The sequence below is a fragment of the Canis lupus genome, chromosome 8 (assembly GCF_003254725.2).
Source record: "Canis lupus dingo isolate Sandy chromosome 8, ASM325472v2, whole genome shotgun sequence".
NCBI classification, from domain to species: Eukaryota; Metazoa; Chordata; class Mammalia; order Carnivora; family Canidae; genus Canis; species Canis lupus.
The window spans coordinates 37799009-37818080 of NC_064250.1; the positions used below are offsets into that span (position 1 = coordinate 37799009).

A 19072-nucleotide genomic window follows, 5' to 3' on the forward strand; every position below is an offset into this window, starting at 1 on the left:
GGCAAAACTCTGTATTTCATATATATATCACCACCACACTGAAATGGCTTATTACAATAAAATTTTGTTTATCTGATAAAGTAAATATTATGCTAGTCTAAAATATATTTAAATATATTTCTTTACATAAATTGTTTTTATTAATATCCAATTTATTTAGTCACAAAATGTTGGTCGCCATCAACTAAAATAAAACTGTAATAATTAAAAGAAATGAATACGTTTTTTTCATTCCACTTCCCTATACGTCTTCTATTTTAAATATTTTTTCCAAGATTAACAACTAACTACATTGATTTTAACCTCCAATCAAACTGGAGGAAAATCACTGAAATAGAAAAAAGGAAAATATGCACTACTTGGTTCACCTGTGCCAGAACCTATAGTGACCTCTTGTGGTAAATACTATTTACAGAGCTTTGGAGAACAATACAACCTTTTCCTAGGCCAGTCTCTGGAGAACATAGAAGTATTGTTCCTCCATGCTAGCAAACAGTCATTAACAATGGAAGTATAACACAAATATTAACTGAACCAAAGGATTTCTTGTTGGAAGTCTACTCAGTCACTGACAATTAAAATATTCATAGCTACTTTCTTCTATTAAAAAATATAGTGTCTTACATGGCTTTTTCAGTAGAGTATTAAAAGGATGGCAGCTGGGTACATGGGGTTCTTACATACCTTACTTCTGAAATCATACAAAAGATAGCCAAAGAGGACAATTTCTAGTGAAGGCAAAGGTGAACTGGGATAAGCAGTGTTCTGGTCAGAAAAGCATTGCTATTTATTACATAACACAGTGTGGGCTCTAGAGCAAGAGACAATCTGCTGGTTTATTTATAAATATAATTTAGGAAGTGATCAGTATAATGTCAACATCTTTGATGTATTAAAAGTAAAAGTGATACATTGTAAGACCTGGGCTAACCAAGGCTTCAAACACTGTGTGGTTCTATCACTGTTTCCTCAGTAGCAGCTTACATGTGAAAGAAAATCTTTCAAGAAAAAATATCAAGAACTTTATACCAAAAAAAATCATATTTTCACCATTTCTATTACATCAGATACTACTAAAAAGGTATTATACTTTTTTGTTTTATTTTTAAATAACTAGTTCTCTATTTCTTCTCCTATAGGTTCCCCTTTAAGATCTGTTTTTATAAACGTTAATTATAAGCAATTTTTTTTAATTTTCCTGTAAAAGATGACTGAGTCAAGAAAGTGCTTATACAACATAAATATCTCAAGCTAATGGAAAATTGAGTATATTGAACTTCTTCTCTTGCAGGGTAAGTGGTTGAAAAAATACTACCTTTTCTGTTTTCCTGAGTCCTTTTTTTTTCCTCTAAAGAGAAAAACATTTCCAGTTTTTCATAAATGTTTAAAATATTAAAAAACAATAACCAAATTATAATAAAAGGATATTAAATTTGGTGTGTATAATATTTCAAAATGGCAACCTAGTTCACTGTCATGGAAACTAATCAATTCTGCCTATTTGTTAAGGAATTAAAAACAAAATACAAATAAAATGTGCTACCCAAAGACATAGTCCGGTTGAGGGCCTTGGAAATGTTTTGTGTTGTTTTGTTCTGTTTGAATCTAAAATCTCACCTATAACTCTTACATATTCTTGCTTTCTTTCAGGTATTTACCCTCTACTCACAGGTTTACTTCTCCCGACAGCCCAATGTACACTGATGAATAGCTTGCATCAGTAATTGAAATTTAAATAAGGGAAGATAGCCTAATAATGTGCCAGACTCCAATTCAGTCAACAAGCACTTTGGGCTGAGGCCCTCTATGAGATATTTCACAGATGTAATGAACTCATCACATAGTTCCCAAACTTTCCATTCCTCGCAACTTATTTTGAACCTCCTGGCCAAAAATGTATCTAAACCTTGCTATTATACCTATACATTGACCTTTACACTTCTTAGACCATAACTACTAGAATCACATGTTAAGAATTACTGTAATTACTTTTATTTATCTAAAACTGATCTTGTCCTTTATCTTAAAACTAAAAAGAGGAATTCCCTACTTGTACCATTTGGGGATTCGGCCATAAAGTATGTTTGTATCCAATCTACTCAATGCCCTTCATTATTTTGTTTTATAGACTTTGAATCACTAGTAACAATTTTAAATGCTTCTCCACATCAGACTGAGTCAACCAAACAAGGAAAATAAAAATCCAGTCTCAAGAGGTGTAAAGTAACAGCAAGCAGCAGCTAGTGCTACTACAGGGCACAGAATACAGCACTGTTCATCTGAGGAATTGCAACTGAAGAGTTAGGAACTTTATTAGGAAGTTCTCCCACTTAAAAGCTACATCCAAATAGACCACACTTTGTGCTCTTTTGTTCCACATCATCAAGAAGTTCTCTGATGTCTAATTGGCTGAGATTTCAGTTCATTGGTAATATCCATGGACAAATAAGTGCCTGATGTTTTTTCTTTGTGTCCAATCCTCTTTCAAATATGATATCCCTCCCTTTTTGCATCTCTTTCTGTATTTCTGTTACTTTCCACATCTCCCTTTTGCTCTTGTGTGTGTGTGTGAGAGAGAGAGACAGACAGAGACAGAGACAGAGAGTTTTTCCCAGTACCTCCATCTTTGTATCTGGGTAGATAGCTGTCTGTATGTTTATTTGTGTACATCTCTCTGTATAAATTTCTATTTCATATGACACTCACTAAAAGATCTGATCTTCTCCTAAGAAGAAAATGATGCTGTATCAGAAGGAGAAGCATTTCATGGTGTAAAGGTAAATAGGCAACCCCAGCCTATCTTTCTTCACTTTCTTTCTTTTCCACTAAAGCTCTGCCAACACTTCACTTTCAATGTGGTTAAGTTAGTGAATAATGAAATCTTCACTGTGACAAACCTCATCCATCTGTGAGAATCCTGAAGGGAATTTTCTCTGTTAGTCTCAATTAAACAATTTCTCAGAATGAATTTTTCTATTTCTCTGCCAAATTATATAGAAATGGCAACAACTGTGGGATACTCCCACATGAATGTGCAGACCAATTTAATACTATAATTCTCAATTTCTGGGGTTCTTCCTGTAAAAGTAGTACTGAGACTTTCTAGTTTCTACTACCTACACGTGCACATATACTTACCTCACATGACCAACACATTTCAAACAAGGCTCAGAGTTTTGAGCAGTGGCATTAAAAGCTAGCCATAAGCAATGAGAAGTGATATTTTAAATGCCAAAACAGATAAATTTTCATTTGCATGTGGTGTTTCTATTCATGGAAAGAAACATTAAACCAATGAAGCAATTACATACATGAAGTGTCAAAAAGATAAGACATTCATTAATTTGGATGGTAAATATAAAATAGAATAACCAGCATAAGCAGATATTTCTAAGTCACATTAGGGTAAAGTCTTAATTTCCTAGGATATCTTCAATAAAAGATATTCTAAAAACTGGCTCATAGTTCCAATCTATAGAAGAAGTTTTGACCAAAGATGCTTTATTAGTAAATTTCAGCCAAGGAATTCTCATCTTCTTTCTGGTTATCATGTAGAGGAACAGAAGGTCTATGGGTTTTATTTTGTAAGGCCTTCAGTGAAAAGTTCTCTCACAGACCAAATTGCATGGAGTTGAAATAACCCAAGAAGATAAGAAACCTGAAATAAAATGTTTGTATCTTAAATAGTTGATCCCAATAACCTTTAAATTTCCCAAACGGGTTATTTTAATAGTAACATACCCTTGTACTCTAGATCTTCACTTAATACCCGTAAAGGTAATGTATAAATAAACATAGAAATTGCCTACCATTGTGAATTTGTATTTTATATTATCATTAAAAAATCAAAAACACATTGAAATCACACTGGAATGGCTAAAAATATTATAGTTTTTAAAATTAGACTAAGACTATTTAGCTACTTTTTCAACTAAAAAGTCTGTTCTAGGCTTGTATAATACCAGGTGTTGACCAAAGTGAAAGAAATAAAGTCACAAGCTTCAAATTAAAGCCAAATATCATATCAGAGATTTATGAAAAATACCTTGGTACACTAAATATAGATAGTCCCAAAATCAGGGGAAATATTTGCAAGCTTAGTTTTAGAAGAGATCCTAATCTAAGAATTAGTATAATCTAGTCAACCAATTCAGGGTAAGCATAATTATATATATATATTTTTTAGCGTGACCCTCTCTCAGCTACTAGGCAGAGGGCTTCTTGAGAAAAGAAGTGTCTCTACCATTTCTTTTATCCAAAGGACTCCAGAGAGTGTCTGTTGTATATGGCACCCAAATAAATATTGTTTCAATGAATGAGCAAACAAGGAATTATGGAAGTGCATAGAGTATTTCCATTGCTCTACTATAATTAATACACCAAAATATCTTTCTCATAAGTCTCCAAATAAGAGATCTCAAAAATAAAATAACAGGCCTCTGAAGAAAAAAATTTCAAAGGATACTTCACATATCTTGCTTATAAAATTGGAAATTATATAAAAGAATTAAAAAGACATGAAAGATGTAGAGTTCAGTAACATGCAAAGTTTATAAGGTCTTAAAATGTGAACTATATAATGATCCCTATTCAGAATATCTTGGAGGAAATGAATTTATAAATGCTTGGCATTTTAAAGGCTCTTTAAGGCAAGAAAACCTTACAATCAGTAGCAAAGTGGGATGGCATTTTTAAAAATCCTTTCCCCAGTTACTTTTAAAGCACAGATGTATTGCTTCCCTTTTACATTTCTCATCTTCAAGTCAAATCAAATATATCATATAGACTAATACAGACTAATGCATAATGAAAAAATTTTAAATAAAGAAACTTTAAACAGGAACTTAACCACAGTAATTGCCTTCCCATTTTTTCAAGTACTGACTCAATTAGGTTCAACTCCAGCTACTCTTCCCAGCACAAGGGTCCTTTCGGCGATGCTCATTGGGCCCAAAATCCATTCCAGAGACTTAAATCTTATTAAGTAGCCACTTTCACAGCCATTCCCAACTTGAGGGAAAGCCTTCCACTAAGATTAACTCTAAGAATTTGATCAATCCCTGAAGTCCTCTTGGGGGGAAAAATGTGGGGAAAGGGCGAATAAGAAATGCATTCCTCATCAAAGCAAAACTCAACTTTATTCTCCAGGTGAACCTACACCCTACCAGCTCTGCCTTCCCTTCCTCCCGTTCTGGGCTCTGGACAGGTGGGAGCGAGGTGAGTATGTCTTGGAGAGGGGATGCAACTAACTTTCCTCCACCACCTTATTCTGCTCCCCGCCCCACACCAGGGCCAACTCGTAACTGAAGCCACCAGGTAGGGCTGTCTGCACCCCCCTCCCCCTTAGGAGAGGGATGGGATGGGGAGGACGGGGGGCGCGCGTGGGCAGGATGGAGGTGGGGGTGTTCTGAACTGCAACTCTTCTTACCACTGGAGCGCCTGACGATGTTCTCCAAAAATGTGTTCTGCGGTGCCACCAGCCCTCTCTTGCCCCCCGGCATCCTGGGTCTGGAGAGCGGCGGCCAGGATCCGCGGCGGGGGAGGGGGGATGCAGGACGAGAAGGTGGAGGAAGAGGAGGAAAAGGTGGAGGAGAAGATCGAGCCGAAAGAAGAGGGGGCGCGGCGGCGGCGACGGGGTCCCCTGACTGTGTCTCCAGCCCGACCCGGATGAGCAGCTCTGGGGAGGAGGACCAGGCAGTTCATGGTAGTAGCGCTCCCCCGGCCGCCGCTGCCCAGACTGTGGCGGTGCCGCACACGGGGCTCGGGAACTGCAGGCTCCGCGGGGCACAGTGCGCCTGCGCCGCCCCCGCTGTCGCTGTCCCGCCGGTGCCGGTGCTGATGCTGCTGCTGAGGCTGCTGCCGCGGCGCCGCTCGCCCGGGCGCGGACTCAGCATTTCTCCCGCTGCCCCGCGCCCCGGGGCCGGGGGGCGGGAAGAGTCACCTCAAGCCCTCGCTCCGCCGGTCCCTCTCAGTCCAGCTCCGGACCCGTCCGCGGAGCCCTCCGCCCCCCGCCCCGGCGCCCACCCCTCCCGCGCGGCCGGATCGCGGCTGCCCAGCGGAGCCCAACTTCAGCCGGGGCTGTGCGCCCGGCGGCCGCTCCGGTCTCCCCGGAGATCCCGACAAACGTTCGCCGTCCACTGGGGCCGCGGGGCGGGCGAGGAAGCGAGAAGCGAGCGGGATGCCGGAGGCAGCCGCGGGCAGTCAGTCGGACGGTCACATCTCAGCTCCCGCCGCCGGGGTCCCGAGCCCCGGCTGCTCGCGGAGACGCGGCTTCAGGGCGGAGGCGTCGGTCGGCTCCCGCGCCAGCCGAGGCTGAGCGCCGAGCGGGGACCGGCTGGGCGGCGCGCGGGGACGCAGAGCAGCCACCTGACGCTGCTACCGCCCCCCTCCGGGCTTGGGCGCCCGAAGCTCCACTCGAGAGCAGGCGCCACCCGCCCTGCCCCACGCCCAGGAGCCGGGGCCAGGCTAGGGTCTGCGCGCAGGGCCGGCGCGCGAAGGGCCCCTGCGCCTCGGGCTGGAGCCGGCGCGCGGCGGAGCCCCCCTGGGCCGCGGAGCGCGGGGGTGAGCCGCCAGCCCCGCCGCCCGGGTTAAGTTGCGGAGAAGGTTGCACTCAATGCGAGGAGTAGGGGAAGAGGGTGAATAATTCACACCGGAGAGAGGGCGTGCAGCCGGCAGCATTCGTGCTGGAGAAGACAGTAGAAGCGGGGGGAACAAAGCAGCGCGCGGTGGGGGGCGGGGGAGGGGGAGGCGGGGAGAGGGGCAGATGGGCAGGAATCTAACTACCCTCCAGCCGCTCAGAACGCGGGCAGAAGTGAGACCTTGAGAATACAGGGGCCGCGGAGAAGGGACAATGGCATGAAGCGCGGACGGAGCGCGGAGGCAGGGAAGGAAGAGAGGAAGCTCACGCCGCTGCGCCTTCTTTTATCCAAGGCGGTGGTTCTCAAAGTGGTCCCGGACTGGCGGGAGCTCCTAGGAACTTGTTAGAAATGCAAAATGTAGGGCTCTACCCCAAAGCTAGGTAAGTAGGGACGCTCGGGGCGAGGGCCAGCAATCTGTTTTAAGGAAGCCCTCCAGGTAAAGGTGATGCGTTCTCGCTCAAGTTCTCAGAAGCGCGGATCGAAGGCTTCCCCTCCGGCGGCTCCCCTGGGCCTGTCCAGAAGGAATGACTGCTAAACAGAGACAAGGACCAAGAACAGAAAGTGTGCGCTGCAGCACAGTCAGAAGGCAAGGCGAAGGACAGTGGCACGGGGGTGTCCCCTTTCGCTGGGGTCGTAGTATGCTAGGTAACCAACCCCCTTGGAAAATGGTCAAGGCTAGGTTGCTGTGAAGCAGCAGGAATCCTCAGGTTGGGGTCCGAGGAAACTTCTGCTCAGCTCCGGCCTTGGGCAGGGAGGAAAGAGGGAAGGTGTCTGACTCTGCTTAGAAACCCCTAGATTACCAACGACTGGCCTCGACTTTCGATCACTCTCTCTCCAGAGCACGGGGGCGGGGCGGGGGGAGGCCATGGTCTGTGACGGAGAGACGTATGAATACACAACCAGGATCCAGGTTGTAGCCTAAGGTCACCTCTTGCCTCTCTTCTCTGAAATTTCCACCCATTTGCCCAGTGCTGGGGGTGGCTGAGCAAACCCAGAGGGTTGACGCAAGACAAAGAGAGCAGTTTGCTCCGCTAGGATTCCTTCTGCAAAAAATCAAGAGACTGTGGAATAAAACTAGGCTATTTTAGCTTTCTACTCAAGTACTGCTGGTGGTGCAAGTTAATTCCCCTACAGCTAGAACGTCTTCTAAATACATGGGGGTGTATTTAGTTAAATAACAAGAGACTCAGGCACACATTGGATCCTTCTAATCTGCCTGCCACCGGCAGGAGTGAGAGATGCTGCTGAGGTTACAGCTTCCTCACTGCAGTTGCCAGGGTGTGTGTAAGCAGCAGAAGTGGAAAAGCGTTCTTAAACACACATGACTGGCTTCCTCCCTCCCCCATGGGTCTTATATAACTTGTGTTTGTGGGGACTAACCTAATGTACAGACACACCATGGTCCTAGACTAATGAGACAGTCACAGATTGAGGTGGTAACAGACAGACTAATCATATATATATAATTTTTTATATTTTATATATAACATGTGTATATATATATATATATTTCATGTATTGCTATCCTAGACTTCTAACATGATATGATAAATCCATCATCATCATTAACAGGAAATACTTCAGATCTATATGTTCTTTTGCACATCATCAGCTGCCCACATCTCGCCTCTGGGTATTGATATAAAATCTCTGTTTCCCAGCATTTCCCATCTAGTATAAATATCCTGTGTTCCTAATCACTCCTCTGTGGGTGTATTAGCTCACACTTCCCAAAGAGGAAACTCTTTTGGACTCCATTAAGAAGCAGTCACACAATTACTGGTAGAACTTCCCATTTATTTCCATCTGCAGATTTAATTAAAATGACATTTATCTTTTCTTCTTTGTCCTTAACTGTATAGCATTATAACTTTGGGGTTATTTTAATCATTGTAAAAAAAAATGGTAGTTATAAAGTCTTAAACCTTTGGTTTCCACACTTCTCTTAATCTTCTAGTTTAAATTTCCATTTTACCCAGGAAGAAACCAAGACTCAGAGACTCAGAGACATGGGGTGCCTAGCCCAAGATGGTACAGTGCTTTAGAGGCTGCACTGAGCCTAGAAATCAAATCTTCTAACCCTGTAGCAAGAGCTCCTTCTAAATAATAGATGCGGCTGATAGAAAATAATCTGCTGTTGGGTAAGTACTGGTAACGATAAGCAACATCCAGTGATCTCTATTGCACCACTGATTTTGCAGCTCTGGAGAGACGAGAAACCTCTGGCAACAATTTGCAAGCTCCAAATCAAAATAGTTAAGGAAAATAGAGTGGCACCGTACGGACTGACTAGCCCTAAGGAACGTGCTGGCAGATGTCAGCAAGGTGCCAATACAGCATTTTAAAAGTGTTTTGCAGACACAGTCCATATGTTGTAATCAAATTGCAGGATTTAACAGGTGAGAGAGATAGGAATAAAGAAGCTTCAATGTCACACAAAGGACTTCTTCTTGTTTGTTTCATTGCAAAGATTCCATTTTGAAGCAGGATCATTTGTTCCTTTCTTCTTTCTTGAGGCGTTGTCATTATAGTGGTGCTATCTGTGAGAACCAAGAGTTCTGATGCCCAGAAGTGTTCGCTGATGCCCAAGTCACAGCTCTGAAATGAATGGATGTTAGCTGAACTGCAGGTGCATTCCAGTTTAACAGCAACCAACATAAAGGTGAACATTAGAAATCTGATATATTACGGAGTGGTGGTTTGTATTACTACTGGTTCACTGAAGGATTCTTTCATCAAGCACCCTTCTTTGAAGAACTTTTAAATGCAGTTTATTTGACAATAGTGTAATTCTATGTGAACTCTCAGAAATGCATTAGAAGTAGGTCCAGTCTGACTTGATGTTGGACTCCTTATGTGAAAATAGCTTACCTGCTACTCTCTAGGGGAATGATATTTCTCCCCATCTCGAAGTTTTGTTTCTGAGATAACCATAGCATAGGTCTAAGGTCAATCTGCGGGTCAGGAGCTCTGATGGAGGAAACGAGGCAAAGAAGAAAAAACAGGGCCAGAGGCTGCCCTCCATCTTGGCCTCCAGAGTTGGTATGATTAGCAGGAGAATCAGTCCCAACCATTTTCTGCTCTTAAACCCATTTCCCAAGTGTCACTCTCTGCTTCCCCTCAGAGCCCTGCTCTAGCTTTAGCACTGAAAGATCCAAACATTACTACTCCGTTCCTTTGCATGCACAAAGTCCCACACTTCAATTATAACCTTCCTCCTTTTCCTCTTCTCCATCTCTCCCCAATCTAAGTTTGAGAAAAAGCAGAATAGGCAACAGAATAGAAAGCAAAATAGTGCATAGAGGTTCAGTGCTTAGACTCAGGACTCAGACTGCCTGGAGTTTAACCTTGCCCCATGCTAGCTGTATGACCTCAAGTAAGTAATGTAACGATTTCCCCTTCTGTAGAATGGGGATAAAAATGATCTACTTAGTAGGGCTGTTATGAGTGTTAAAGGAGTTTCTATTTGAAGCCATTAAAATAATATCCGGCATGTAACAAGTACCATATACGTGTCTATAACATAAAATGTTTTTAGCCCCTTCTGCTTTCATTTGCAGTAAAAGCTCTAGGTGGTGATCATTACTAATGTTCACCAATATCCAGTTGCCTTCTCCACCTTCCTGAAATTAGTTGTGGCCATAAACTAGTTCAGATTTCGGATCAACGAAATGTGAATGGAGGGAATGTGTGTTACTTCCTGATAAAAGCAAATAAGAGCCAGAACTCAATTCTTAGTGCTCCTCTTCCTCTGCCGCATTGACAACGGAATGCCAAACAACACAAGGGAAATAGCTGCCTGAAGAGTCACCTAGACCTGTGGTGACATCATAGAAGCAGGAAATAAGCTTTCATTAATTAAGACCCAGAGATTCTGGTATTATTCGTTACTGTACTATAACCTAATCTACCCTGACTGGGACAGGTTATGAACTCGCTTTAGGTGCAGGAAATTAGGGAAACACATAATTCCCTGACTGTCCATTAGAATCACTTGTGAGTCTGTAAAAATCCCAACATCCAGGGCACGGCCCCCAGGCCAGGTAAATCAGAATTTCTGAGCATGAAACTCAGACATCAATAGTTTTAAAGTTCCCCGGGTGATTTCAGTGTGCATCGAGGCGGAGGACCACCATCCTAGAGCAACGCTGCACTCTGCAGGAATCTCCAGGATTTAGATATTGTGCCAAGATCCTCAACTCCTTAGCATCAGACCTACAGTTCGTTACACATACCCAGCAAGACTCGGGCCTAACTGCGAGTTTCTCCATACTCGTAGCTACTGGGCATCTGAGGAGAGAAATCTCCAAGACTGATGCACCATAAATTCAAGGTCTCCAAACCACCTGCCTTCTCAATGCAGCCCAATCCTTCTATATGTTCCTCATCAACTACCCATTTCGTTCTCTGCAGTAGCTTTTTCAAAGCTTCTCCTGTGTCTTCACACCTCAGATGTCACCCTCACACCTCTCAGTCTCAGAAGATGACTCACAGAGAACAGGTCATGCTGCCAATCCTTAGACCTTCTGATTTGCCTCTCTCTCTCTTTCCTTTTCGTATTTCTTCTAGGTGAATAGGAAGCGATTTCCTTTACCACCCCTCCACCAGGTGCTCTGCATCTTATTCACTTGTGTCCCTGGAGAGACCTCACTTTACTAACTGTCCTCCCATCCCTTCATGTCGATTTGTCGGAAGAGTACTCTCCACTTACGCATCTCCTGTCCATTCCTTTACCTACTGGGGACTGGCCTCCATCCCATCACTTCTCTTGAAACTGCCTTCCCAAAGACCATTTTTTCAAATTGCCAAATCCAGTGAGGCAATTTTATTTTGAATTTTACTTTACCTGCCTATGACATTTGGTCTGCTTACCACTCCTCTCTTCTTGAAACAGTCTTTCACCTTAGACTGAATGGTTTTGAATACTGATTATGCGACCTTAGCTTTTTAATTAACCTATCTGTGCCTGAGTTTCTTTATCTGTAAAAATGGAATAGTAATACTGCCTACCTCATGACTGATGTAAGAATTACATGAGATTGTACAGGTGGACAGTCTTGTACCCACATTTCTCAACTCGAATACTTTAAAATCCTAAACTTTGCTTTTCACAAATTTATTTGCCAGAAAAGCCTGACATGAACTGTCAGGAGGCTATTTGTAATTTTTCTTTATCCCACTTGCTGTGAATATTGACATGTTTTGCTGTATACATATTAATGTGTTTAATCACAGGGATCACTGTCACTAACTGTGATAGAAAAGATACAAATATACGGAAATCCACAAGTTTCTGAATTCCAAAACACAGATATCATTCCTGAAACTCTAGACACACATGCCTGTGTGCCGACTGGCTCTCTCTGTGAGGCAATTCCATAGGGATCCCTAATTCAATGTATCCAAAGTTTTCTCCCCCTCCAGCGTTTCCTATCTCAGGAGTGCCACCTCTACCCTCCAAGTTGTCCAAGTCAGGAATTTAACACTTTTTTATCCTTCTCCCCCACCTCCAATTATGCTCATTCTGCCTCCCATGTTTCTCTTGAGTATCTACCGCTCACTATTATTCCTGGCACTACTTGAGATCAGGGCACCGCCTGTGCAGTCAGAGTTGAGAATTATTGTTCCTCTAATTTCTTATACTTAAAACAAGTTCAGAGGTGCCTGCATGGCTCAGTTGGTTAAATGCCTTTAGCTCTGGTTGTGATCCGAGGGTCCTGGGATGGAGCTCAGTGTTGGGCTCCCTACTCAGTGGGGAGTCTGCTTCTCCCTCTGCCCCTCCCCCTGCTCATACTTTCTCTCTCTCTCTCTCTCTCTCTCTCTCATAAATAAATAAAATATTTTTGAAAAATAAAATAAAATAAAATAAAATAAAATAAGTTCATAACTGCATCAATCAGGCTAGATTAGGTCATAGTGCAGTAACAAACCGTGTCAGAACTCATCTTGGCAATTGTATTGCTGCAATGCTCCCCTGACCTTATCTCCTTGTTTCCTGGCTTTTCCTTTCTTCCTCTGCTCTGTCCCCATTTCTGAGCTCCACCTCAATTCTTTTTTTATCCTGTACTTCTTAAAATCTATTCACGTTGCTCTTCTAAGTTCCCCCATTGCCCTCAGGTGAAAGTCCAAAGCCCTTAGCTAGCCTTTATCTATCTATCCCTGTCTGACTCCTGCTTACATATTTATTCTCAGCTCATCATTTCCATCATTGCCACCCCATATCCTCATACTTCCTTGTTCTTTTTTATTCTTTGTACTTACCATGCTCTTTCTTTCTTCCTTCACCTACATCCTATGTCTCCAGGCATATTCCTTCAGATCATGGATTAGATATCATTTCCTCCAAAAGGTCTCTTTGACTTCCAAGACTGGAAAAGCCCTTCCTGTGTCTTCTCCTGGTGCCACAACATGCTTTCTTTACTGCAGCTGTTGTCACACTGTTGTAAAGAAAAGATTATAAATACAGATGAAACCCTAGGTATCTCCTCACCAGCACTACTACTAGCCACTTTGGCATCTTAGTGAGAATTAGGAAAAGAAGTCTCTTGTGAACAGCACAGGACTAAGGCCAGGCACACCAACTGGTGAAATGATTATGACCTGGATTTCACCCTTGATGGGTACTCTTGGTAGAAAGAGGAGGGAAGTTTTCTAGATGAGAGAACTAGAAAAAAGGAAAAGCATAATAGTAGGAAAGCTCATGATGTGTGACAAAAACAAAATAGATAATTCATATTTAACAAAGAGAAATGGGAGGCAGAATTGGAGGCATAGTTAGGGGCTCGTTGGGCCAGGCTAAGGACTTTGGGCTTATTCTATGGGCAAGGAAAGACATGTTTTGAGTAAAGAAGTGACATGGTATTTTAGGAGAAGGAATTTGTATGCAATTGGGGACTCATCACCAAAAAACATTTTGTAACTCCATATGGTGATGGATGTTAACTAAACTTATCATGGTGATCATTTTGCAATATGTACAACTTCAAATTATTATGTTGTATATCTGAAACTAACATACTACATGTCGATTATATCTCAATTGTCTTTAAAAAAAAAAAAAAAGATGCTTTGGAGAGAGAAAAGACCAGGATTGGAGAAATTGTATGAGAAAACCCTGCATATGAATATTTTTGTTTTTGTTTTTTTTTAAGATTTTATTTATTTATTCATGATAGACATAGAGAGAGAGAGAGAGAGAGAGAGAGAGAGAGGCAGAGACATGGGCAGAGGGAGAAGCAGGCTCCATGCAGGGAGCCCGATGTGGGACTCGATCCCAGGACTCCAGGTCCGCGCCCTGGGCCAAAGGCAGGCACTAAACCACTGAGCCACCCAGGGATCCCCGACACGATATTTTTGATATATTAATATTATCTCTCCCTAAATCTCCATATTTACTGATACTCTCTTGTTGCTATTACACTGTCACTTCTCACAACAGCTCAGCTCTCCCTGGTTTTAGAATTTCAAAAGCCTAAGCATTGGAAAAACAGAAATGCAATGTGTAAAATGCTATAATAAAGGTTATGTGTATTCTTACCAGGTGCTAGAATGCCCTAAGTACTTTACATGCATTTTTTCATTAAATTCTGGGTTTTTTTAGAATTTATTTAGAGAGAGAGAGAAAAAAAAAAAGTGCAAGTGGGAGGGGGGAGCAAAGGAAAATGGGGAGAGAGAATTCCAAGCAGACTTCACGCTGAGTGTGGAGCCCAAGGCAGGGCTCAATCCCAGGACCCCAGGATCATGACCTGAGCCAAAATCAAGAGTCTGATGCACAACTGACTGAACCACCCAGGTGCCCGTAATCTCATTTCATTCTAATAGAGTAAAATAAAATTTCATCCAATCCAACAAATATTTATTGAGTATTTATGTACCAGGCACTCCAGGAGGTGTTTATATTTCTCCCATTGTATCAGAAATGAAACTGAGACACAGAGGAATTAAGTAACTTGCACAAGGTCTCCAAACCAGTATATGATACATCCGGGATTCCATACCCAGATTTTCAGAGCCCAGAAGACCCTTCCATTTAACCATGGCACTATACTATTTCCCAAAAGATCTGGAAATAAGTAACAAGAACCGGTTATCTCATATGTTCCCACTTCCAGGCTAGATGAGAAAAAATTCCCCTATGCTAAGAGAAGAGAAACAGCTGGAGAGAAAGCAAAGAGTAAGAAAGTTCTGTCTCTACTGCAATGTAGACAGACCCCTGTATTTCCAAGGAAAATAATTAAAAAAAAAAACAATAAGTCTATAGGAGTCAAGACAGAGACAATCTCTCCCTACTCCTGGGTAGCAACAAGACCCTGGAGAGGAGGAGATGGCTGAGTTGAATGACTAAAGACATAGGATCTTAATTACCACAGAGAAATTACCCAAACCTTGTGGGAACGTGGACTTGAACATAGCGGAATGATTTTCCCATGCACTAAAGGGTCACCCAGACAGCAGAGAAAGTGAAACCCAGTGAAATTAAATCACTTATATTATTAGTTTTACCCACCTCTCTCACAACACTGTGAACTCTTAAAGGTCAGAGATCAAGTCTTCTGCATATGTTTCTTTAGCTCTGATTCAGCACCTAGAACATGCAGGCTACAAAATACATTGATTTGTTAATTACTCAATGTTTTGGGGAATATTTTTGTGTAAAATTAAAAATTTTCATTTCTACCCACACTTTACATCATCCACTACAATAAATTCCAAATATGCTATTAAGTTAAACATGTAACAGTTACTTAAAATAGGTTTCTAAATTATTTTTGAAGCATAAGAAATTATAAATAACAGGGTAAAGCAGTTTTGAGAACATCAAAACTCTATCACCTGCACACACACAAAAAGCATAACGTAGATGAAGAGTAATTTGAAGGAATGAGAAAGATTATTCATAATTCATATGATCAAGACTCCTGAAAGACTATTTCCTCATATGTTTTGTTGCTACTCAGATGTGATAGCTGTAGACATAAACACTTTTAAATTTAATCTGCATTATTTATAATCTGCATTTTCTCCATCACTCTGTTAAGTTTATATCATTGACAACGCAATAAATCAAATCCTGATTTGTAGCATTAGCTGATTTCTGTAGCTGACTTCAAGTTTCTAATGTGACATTACTAAACATGGGGTTAGAAATTGATGCACACTAGCACACCATTATACAGAATTTCTGCCTTACAGATATAACTGTAAAAGTAATGTCAAGAATACAGATAATAGTAAAACGTAGTACCATAATTTAGGAAGTGACAAGTTTTGGGTATTGACTATGTTTATTTTTAATACAATTTAATTAATTGCAAATTAATATAGTTTAATCTTTATTAGTGACTATGTTTCACAACCCACTCACAAGATCCCTGCAAATTTAAAGGTTGGCTCTCACAAGCAGGTACAAGCTGGTTGCAGCACAGCACAGAACATAGGGCTATTGCTGGGTGGACATTTCCCCGACTGGATGGAGAGGGCCTGTCTGCAGAACAAAGGCCACTGGCTAGGGGAAGCCCTGCTTGTAGGGACCAACAGAAGGGATTCTGTATGGGGATCTTCTCAGTTTTCTTTTTTGCTCTAGCTAGATGGACCTGAGTTTTTGTTGCCACCAAATATTCTTGGTGGCAGGGCCCTCCACTTGTACTACTTTCTTACTTCCATTTCTTAAAATGGCTGCACACAGAGGGTATTGCCTCCATTTTACAGGTGAAGTATTGTGGTTGTTAAATGCTGTCCCATTGAATCCTCAGAACAATCTATCTATAAGTTGCCTAGATGCCATTTTTCCTTGTTCTCATTTTTCTGATAAACCATGAGATGTTAAAAGTGACCTGCTCCAAGGCAGGATTCAAGCCCAGTTCTCTTTAACTACAAAACAATTTCCTCAGGCTGCATTCTCAGCAAATGAAGGGTTAGTTAGCAGTGAATAGATCAGCATCTGTAAGATGACTAAGCTTTTGACCTAAAGAAAAGAAAAATCTATCCACTGGATTCCTACACCTTCAACAAAATAGTTACATCATTGGCAAGCATGTAAATTCTATCCTATACCTATTTTTCTCTTTTTCATCAAGATAAATGAAAATACCAACCCAGATTCATATGGGAACTACACTATCATCAGGGACAATCATAGGTCGACCACAGACTCAAGAGTTAGGCAAAAATCCATGAAAGTATCCTGTGAGAATCAACAAGCTACATGGAATTTATAATAAAGAATGCTGACATTTTACTATGACTTGAAAATTATGTGCTAAACATATTTTACTTCAACAGAATGTATAATAAATTTAAATGTGTGTATATACATATATAGGCATTTTTAAAGTCAACCAGACTCAGCTACTAAACATTGACCCACATGCTAGTGCCTAGATTCACCAATTCTGGGTTTAGCAATCCCAGTTCAAACAGAAAACTTTCTTCCCAATATCTCAACACCAGTCCAGAGGAAGCTCCCAATTGGCACTACCTATGGTACCAAGAACAGTTGCATAGGGGATGTGGTATAGGAACTGGCTCAGCCTGGGTCATGTGCTGGGCAAGACCATGTTTGATCATCTCACTATCGGGACAGGCACAGTACCCCAAAAGTAAGAGAGAAGCTGGACAAACAAAATCAATAGACACCCATTACAGTAGTTCCTCAGTAAATGGTAGTTACTATCATGTGAAACAGTTCTGACCTTTTAATCTCAGGAAAGAAAATTAGCAAGTTACTCACTCTGTAGTATCTGACACTAAGGTTAAATAATCTCCAACTCATTTAAATTTTGTCCTTTCCCCAAGGCATCAATAGAGTTCTAGTCGTTAGTTACTTATGATTCATTCCTTCTTCTGATCAACATTTCTTGAGCTTCTACTTCCTAAGGAACTGGGTTAGGTGCTGTGGATCCACTAAGTTTACTCTAAATTTGATAAATGGCAATCTAGCCTGATCACAAGCCCATCTGTTGTGTCTCAAACATCCTGTTCTGAATATGGCACCACTTCTTTAAAAAACAGTTTATGCCACCTCAGCTTCAGTAGGCTAATTGAACCAAACATGTTCAAAGAAGCAAACTCTAAGAATAAATTCCCAAATGTCAGTGCTGTCTAGGAGGAATGAAGAAACATATGGGATCACAGCCATTCTTCAAATTATTCATGCCAAGGTGTCTGAGGGGGCTGGGCTCCAGAGAACAGCTTTATGCCTTCCAGAAAAGTCCTATGGTCATGTAATTCTAATTGTAACCTTGAAAAAAAAGATTGCACATTTAAAAAGTCATTGCAAAAAAAGATTCTTAACACAGAGGGCCATTATGTTATATTCCATTTGCAGTATAAAACAATGTCATAGCCTTAAAATTGGGCAAGAAACGTCCTTTATTGTAAGAACATCCTTTGCATGTGAACATAATGAAAGCCATCCACCCTGTACACCATCTTTGGGGAGATCAGGCTGGTATCTTCTCTAGAAAGGACAATAGGGGTCTTTGAAAAACTATGGCATGCATCTTACTTACAAAAGTGAACAAATGTCTCTTATGCTAGAAAGAAATAGATCAAAGTGGCTCAGATGTGTAAACCAGAGGCAGTTAAAAGAGAGTTTTTGTTTAAAGGATATGGGCCAAAAAGAAAACAGACACTCAGGAAGTTAAAGAAATCAGCTCAGCTCAGATCAGGAAAGAAAGAACAGCCTAAAATAGCCTGTGCAACTGTAGGCCAGAATCTGCATCATGAGCTAGGAGGATGGGAGAAAGGCTAGGAAAGGGGTTGGGGGCCAGGCTTGAGTGCCAGCCGCATGGTAGGCTCTACATCAGCTCTTTGGCATAGGTAATCACTTAATCCTCAAAAATTTCAAGATAGGTATTATTTATCCTCACATTATAGATGGTGAAACTAACACTCAGAGATGTCAATAATTTGCCTAAGGTCACACAACCAGTTAAGTGTTAGAACCAGAATTCAAGTTCAGAACTATTTGGCTCCAAACACCTATTCCCATAGGCTGGCTTCAGTGAAACTGGGTAGTAAGCAGTCCAAATCCCAATATCCAAAGGGACAGTGGTGAGCTTGATTCCAGTGTGGCTGTTATTTATACCTTGGAGTGAAACATGGGAGAAAGCTCTAGATAGTACAGTATTTTTAGTCAGATGGGTGAAACAGGCAGAGAGGGGTAGAAGGACAAATAGAGGAGACCCCCTAACTGAATAGAGGCAGCATCTTGGCCAATGGCTAGGGGTGAACCTGGAGATGAGCCTAGCTTCAGGGAGAGGGGCTGGTATGGCCATAGTCAGAGAACCACCAGTCCTCACTGGCAACTAAAATTCAAACCCTAACTGGAAGCCGAGCCCCATCATATGGAGTAGGCACCAGGGGAGGGACATGGGATGGAAGCTATGGCTCACTAGGCTACAAGCCTCTAGTACTCATTCCAGAGTCACTGC

At 41.7% G+C, this 19072-nt stretch overlaps 1 protein-coding gene and 1 long non-coding RNA gene across 3 annotated transcripts in view; both read right to left on the reverse strand.

Moving 5' to 3' along the window:
- Window positions 1-5561, reverse strand: part of KCNH5 (potassium voltage-gated channel subfamily H member 5) — a 273366-nt gene extending 267805 nt beyond the window's left edge. The window contains exon 1 of the mRNA XM_025443239.3: window positions 5429-5561. Within this exon, the coding sequence (XP_025299024.1) occupies window positions 5429-5501 (73 nt within the window). The 5' untranslated portion in view covers window positions 5502-5561. The remainder of the gene's footprint in view (window positions 1-5428) is intronic.
- A 2866-nt stretch (window positions 5562-8427) lies between these two features.
- The window catches only part of LOC112656998 (uncharacterized), an 88381-nt gene continuing 77736 nt past the window's right edge, over window positions 8428-19072 (reverse strand). For both annotated transcript variants that reach the window (XR_004817952.2, XR_004817951.2), the window contains 3 exons: window positions 15145-15236; window positions 12900-13075; window positions 8428-9236 (listed from right to left, as the gene is read on the reverse strand). This is a non-coding gene — a long non-coding RNA (uncharacterized LOC112656998). The remainder of the gene's footprint in view (window positions 9237-12899; window positions 13076-15144; window positions 15237-19072) is intronic.